We start from the raw sequence: 5991 nt of genomic DNA on the forward strand, positions 1-5991 counted from the left end.
AGGGACTTTAGATTTGAGTGAAGAGCAATCTCGCTCAAGCGAGAAGGTCCCGCTTAGGAGAGAACTCTAGAAAGCTCACTATGCCATTATTGAAGTTCTCGCTCAGGCAAAAATACCTAGCTTAAGTGAAAGTGTCTTTGTCGCTTGGGCGAAGGCTTCTAGCTTAAGCGAGATGGCGCAAACTAGTTTTATTTCCCCTATTTAATCTGTGATTGGTTGTATATCTTAAAAATGCATGAAGTATATGACTATGGATGTCTTATGAGATCTTATGGACTAAAATTGACGATGTTTTGAGATAACATGTGGTTTTGGTGTGAGATCATGATTATGGTATGAGATAGACGCAATTCTGTGAGTCCTTTGGGGAGACTTGATGGTGGTGTCTAGTGTATATAATTAGATAAGGATTCAAGCAAGGTTGCGTCTTGAAACTCTAAAGAATCAATCACTCTCACACAGAGCAGACTGATTCAAGTGGTGAGATTAGCAGAAGGTCCTAGTCTTTGGCAAGATAATGGCCCTAGGTGATCATGGACTAACCTTGTGTGTGGTAGGGTGAAACCCATTGGCAATGGCTTTACAAAGCAATAGAGGCCACCACAAGTGCAAGCATCCAATGAATCCAATCTCTTTATTTTCTATCACATGTTTTTAGTGCCTATAGTTTTGCTTGTTTGAAATCTGTTTAATATTGCTTACTCAATGATATGTTGATTTTTTTTTATATCTCTAGCTTACCCTTTTTCTTCCTGTTTTTTTTCTGTTTGGCTTTTCCTTTTTGCAATGATCTCCAATTACTTGGTGTGAGCAAATGTGGAAATCCCTAGTGGTCATCCTAGTGATGGAGATGCTGCGGTGTAGTTCGGCCTTAAGTTGGATCTGGCTCACTATTGAGCCCCCTTTTGAAGAACTTTTCTTTTTATTTTGAAATTCCTTGCTCTTGGAGCAATTCAAGTTAATTGTTTTGCTTTTACATTTTGTTCATGGCATTGTTTTGTCCCTTAGTTCTTCCCTATTCAATATATTATGAACAATTGTAATAATTAATCCTTTTATACTCTTATTGTGTGCTCTATTTAGTTATAATTATTTAATGTTTTATTTATTAGAATTTATCTTCTAAATGGGATGTCACATTTTTATGGTATCATAGTCTTCGTTCCTTAGAGTATGTAGGTTTGTGCTTGCTTAGCTTTCGTTATGTCCTTCTTGTGTTGTTTTAGCTAAGTTCTTAGTTTATTCATGTTAGATTGATGGTTTTCTTCTGTGTGAGCATAGTTATGGCACCTCCTCGTATAGCTCCTCCACCCCATTAGGGCGATGCGCCTGACCTAACTAGGGTTATCGAAGCTATAGTTGTAGCCTTGACCCAGCAAAGCAATGCTATGTCGCAGCAACATGAGACTTCCATGGAGCAATAGGAAGCATCTTTGGAGTAGTAACAGATGGTGATACAGTAGATGGAGGTTGCAAGTTTAGCTTTTGAGGCTGCTCAGAGGCAACATATGGAGGCCCTTCAGCAGTTGGAGGAGAACATGGCTAGTGGTCCTATCTACATTCCTCAAGCTCCATGCCCACCCCCTAAATGGAGTTTGGAGAATTTCCTAAAGCATCAACCTGCCATGTTCAATGGGAAGACCAGTCCTAACCTAGTTGACCGGTGTGGATGAAGGACATGAAGTAGATCCTTGACGCCAAGAAGTGTCCTGATGCTAGCAGGCTCACATTTTTAGTCTACATGCTCACTAGAGAGGCAGAACACTAGTAGGTTAGCACAAACCTAGTTATGGAAGCTTTTAAGAAGAAGTTCTTATTTAAGTACTTTCCTAATAGCATGAGATATGCTAAGGAGGTGGAGTTCCTCTAGTTGACCCAAAGAACCAAGTCAGTTGTTGAGTATGCAGAGAGGTTTAAACACTTGGGGTGCTTCTACACTATTCCATTAGACGAGGAGTGGTGGTGTAGGAACTTTGAAAATGGTCTTTATGGCCTTAGTGGAGAAGGCTAGAGTCATGGAGAGGATAAAAATTGAGGTGGAAGCTTAGTACCAGTAGCAACAGAAGGGTAGTGGACCATTTGAGTCCTAGCCTAGATCACAAGAAAAGAAAAAGACTTATGCTAGGCATCACTCTTAACTTCAGGGGTCTAGAGGATTTTCTTCCCCCCAACATGATTCAGTGCCATTAGTGCGAAGGACCTCACTTGAGGATTGTTTGCCCTTAGTTAGCAGGCTTTCACAGATGCAACAACTGTGGCAAGGATGAGGACAGGGACTTTGGAAAAGACTGCCCCACTCTTAGAGGAGTCGTGGCTCGAGCCCCAATTCTAATTCAATAGAGGAGAGGAGGCAACAAACCTCAAGCGACGGGCAGAGTGTATGCGTCGACTAGAGCATAAGCGTCAGACTCAAGAAACCTTGTTGTTGGGTGTTATGGGATTGCTGAAAAAGTTTATGTGTTGTATGATTTTGGAGCGACACACTCCTTTTTGTCAGAGTCTTGTTTGCAAGAGTTAGGTTTGCTGATGTTGGAGTTACAGTTTGATCTTGTAGTATCTACTCTGTCATCTAGGTTGGTCAGGACGTCGTCCTTATTTGGTAGGTGTCATGTGGAGGTGGAGGGGCGCATATTTAAAGTCAATATGATATGCCTACCTCTTCAAGGTGTGGATGTGATCTTAGGAATAGATTGACTCTCTGCCAATTGTGTACTCATAGATTGTCAGGAGTAGAAGTTGTTGTTCTCAAACTTAATATAGTCTGAGTTGTTGTCTTCTCAAGATGTTATGAAGAGATCCAATTACATGGGGCGTTGGTGTTTTCCAAGATTTATCTACGATCAGGGTATCATCAGATCTTGGTAAAGGCGGAGGATGTCTAGAAGATAACTTTTAGATCCACATATGGACACTATGATTGTGTGGTTATACCCTTCAGTGTGACCAATGCTCCAGCTTTGTTCATGGACAATATGAACAAGATCTTTAGGCCGTTCTTAGAAAAATTTGGCGTGGTCTTCATAGATGACATACTAATCTATTCCAAGACTCATGGGGAACATGTTGAGCATCCGAGAATAGTGCTTGGTATTCTGATGGAGAAGCAGTTGTATGCCAAGCTGTGAAAATGTGATTTCTAGATGAAGGAAGTGCAGTTTTTGGGGCACGTGATATTGGCCCAAGGCATAGCTGTAGATCCAGCTAAGCTGAAAGTTGTGATAGAGATCAGAAGCTTTATAGGTCCCAAGTCGATGATAGAGATCAGGAGCTTTATAGGTCTAGCTGGCTACTATAGGAGATTCGTAAAAGGATTCTCCAAGATAGTGGCACCTTTGACACAACTTACCAAGAAAGAACAAACTTTTGCTTGGACTAATAAGTGTGATGAGTCATTATTTTCTTCCATTCCACTAGCCTTTGTGTACCCATTAGACAGTTGATTAGTGCTTAATTGTTCATCATTAGAGTGTTTTTCATCTGTTGGGCTTTATTGGGCCACTGTTTCGAATTTGGACTAATTTCGCATTATTTGGCCTGATTTTTTTTTTTAATTATTTTTAGGTATTTGGGTGAAGCAATTTTGGAGCTTGGACATTAATATTTAGTTGAAGAGACTTTCCACATCATTGCCACATCATTTCCATGTCATTTCCACGTCAACAAAGTCAATGGGTCAACATTTGAGACCCAGAGTGGCATTTTTGTAAATCTGAGTGGCAGAGTGGCAGTTTTGTAACCTTGATTCTTTGTAGAGAATGGATTGAAACCTTGAGATTAGTGTTTTGTTCGGTGGAATTATGTTAATCTCTCAATTTTGAATTTGCGTTGGGTTTAAATGAAGAAACCGTTCTGTTTTTTGCTTAATTTGCAGAGTGGAATCATTATGTGTTCATGCTTAGTGAACTGTAGCAGATTCATGGTTGTGTGCTTTGCTTAATTGCACTTGAGTTCGAGTTCATTTGCGCTTAGTAATTAATTCGGGTCTCATTAGAGTTAATATAACAATTTTGAGTTGTAATCCGTGATTGGTGGATGTTCATTTGAAGCAAAGAATCAACACTGTTTTTACATTAATTTTACACGTCTGCATTGAAGTTTTCAATTGTGCGTTGCATCCATAAATCTGCCAAACCCCCCCTTGTGTTATTGTTGTGTTCATCTGGAAATTTCTCTTTGAATGAAAATATTGTTCATTGGGAGACGACTTGGTTCACTTTCATATACTGCATTTAATATGTTTTAATTTGGTGGGGTACGACCTCTATCAAATTTGGCGTTGTTGCCGGGGACCAATCGTTTCGTTCAAAGTAAAATTTTCAGTGTGTTTGTGTTCTGTGTTTTGGTGTGTGTAGTTCAAGTGTGGTTGAGTTGATATATGTTCATTGTGATGTTGTGTTAAGTTCAGTGCCTATTTCCATTCCTGTGTGTTTCTGTGTAGTGTAGTGAATAGTGTCACGGCGCACATGAATAGTGTCATTTGTAGTAGTGAATAGTGTATGAATAGTGTCCGAATCTGGCATTTAACTTCTGGATTTTTGTTCTGGTGGCTACGGTGCTTGTTTTGGCTTGAAATTTTTCCCCCAATTCTAAGACATTGAACTTGATAGGAAAAATAGCTGGAGTAGTTGGTATGGTCTGAGTTAAGAGATTCAAAAAAATTTTGGACTGATTTTTAGTGAAACATCAGAGGACCATAATTTTTGCTCTGGTTATCAGAATCGCTATTATTTTATATTCATTTGGGATGGAATTTGATTTCCCACCTTGTTCGAACCCGCTCCGCCAGTTTGCAAACTTAGATTCTCCAGAAAATGCCATTTTCTACATTTCAACAATGTTTTTTGTGATTTTTCTTCATTTTTTCCACTTTTAAAAAATTGTCAAAAGTACTTGTGCTTTGAGTTTTCATCTGATTTTTTTTGTGCTTTTGTTTGACCACTCAAAGGAATAGCCTACCAAATTTCAAGTTATTTGGAGTTCGTTTCAGCATACTTGTAGTTATACCCTAAGTTATGCCAATATCACTACAATTAATGCTTTTTGGTGCATGACTAGGGGAAACCCAAGTGAATTACAACCATTTGACCCTGAGATTGATAGGACATTCCATAGAGGAAGTAGGCAACTTAGGAATTCGTCTTTGCATGCTCAATATTCAGTGACTTTTCCTGACTCTTCTGATTCTCATCATACTCCTAACACTTCTTATTCCTTGCATTCTGAGCATACTGTTTATTCTGAGCATTTTCATTTTCATACTGATAACATGGCTCATCCTCCTCCACCTCATGATAGAACCATGAGTGAGCTCACTGCACCAGAGTTCACTTATGATAGTTTATGCATTCAATACCCTGAGGAGGAGGTTCCGTATGTGCTTAAAACTGGTTTAATACACTTATTGCCAAAGTTTCATGGTTTTGCAGGTGAGGACCCGTGTAAACACTTGAAGCAGTTTCATGTCGTCTGTTCCACCATGAAGCCTGCACATGTACAGGAGGACCATGTATACTTGAAGGCTTTCCCTCATTCTTTGGAGGGTAATGCGAAAGACTGGCTGTACTACCTAGCACCCAGGTCCATCACAAGCTGGGATGAACTGAAGAGATTGTTCCTTGCCAAGTTCTTCCCTGCTTCAAGGACAACAGCCATAAGGAAGGAGATTTCTGGCATCAAGCAGCAATTTGGGGAGACCCTTTATGAGTACTGGGAGAGGTTCAAGAATCTCTGTTCAAGTTGCCCACACCATCAGATCTCTGAACACCTCCTTCTGCAGTATTTTTATGAAGGCTTGTACCACATAGATCGAAATATGATTGATGCCGTAAGTGGTGGTGCCCTTGGTAACATAACCCCAGCTGCAGCCAGACAACTAATAGAGAACATGGCTTCAAATTCTCAATAATTTGGCACAAGGAGTGATGCCATAGTTGTTAGAGGTGTTCATGATGTAGGAGCAGCCGAGTACACAAAGAAGTTGGAGAGTAAGAT

The 5991-nt window shown here is 39.9% G+C and overlaps 1 protein-coding gene and 1 non-coding gene across 2 annotated transcripts; one reads left to right on the forward strand and one right to left on the reverse strand.

The window, feature by feature from the left end:
* The first annotated feature begins 1463 nt into the window (after nucleotides 1-1463).
* Nucleotides 1464-3125, forward strand: LOC114195000. Its single transcript, XM_028085398.1, has 2 exons — nucleotides 1464-1663; nucleotides 2939-3125. The coding sequence occupies exons 1-2, from the start codon at nucleotides 1464-1466 to the stop codon at nucleotides 3123-3125; spliced, it is 387 nt and encodes a 128-aa protein (XP_027941199.1).
* A 2522-nt stretch (nucleotides 3126-5647) lies between these two features.
* Nucleotides 5648-5754, reverse strand: LOC114195710. The gene has a single exon (XR_003606543.1). It is a non-coding gene; the product is annotated as a small nucleolar RNA R71 (small nucleolar RNA).
* Between the last annotated feature and the right edge of the window lie 237 nt (nucleotides 5755-5991).

The sequence above is a fragment of the Vigna unguiculata genome, chromosome 8 (assembly GCF_004118075.2).
Source record: "Vigna unguiculata cultivar IT97K-499-35 chromosome 8, ASM411807v1, whole genome shotgun sequence".
NCBI classification, from domain to species: Eukaryota; Viridiplantae; Streptophyta; class Magnoliopsida; order Fabales; family Fabaceae; genus Vigna; species Vigna unguiculata.

Coding starts and splice junctions, on each gene's coding strand:
- LOC114195000 (XM_028085398.1), top strand. CDS start 1,464: ATGGAGGTTGCAAGTTTAGCTTTTGAGGCTGCTCAGAGGCAACATATG. Junction 1,664..2,938: donor AGTCCTAACCTAGTTGACCG/GTGTGGATGAAG, acceptor TATACCCTTCAG/TGTGACCAATGCTCCAGCTT.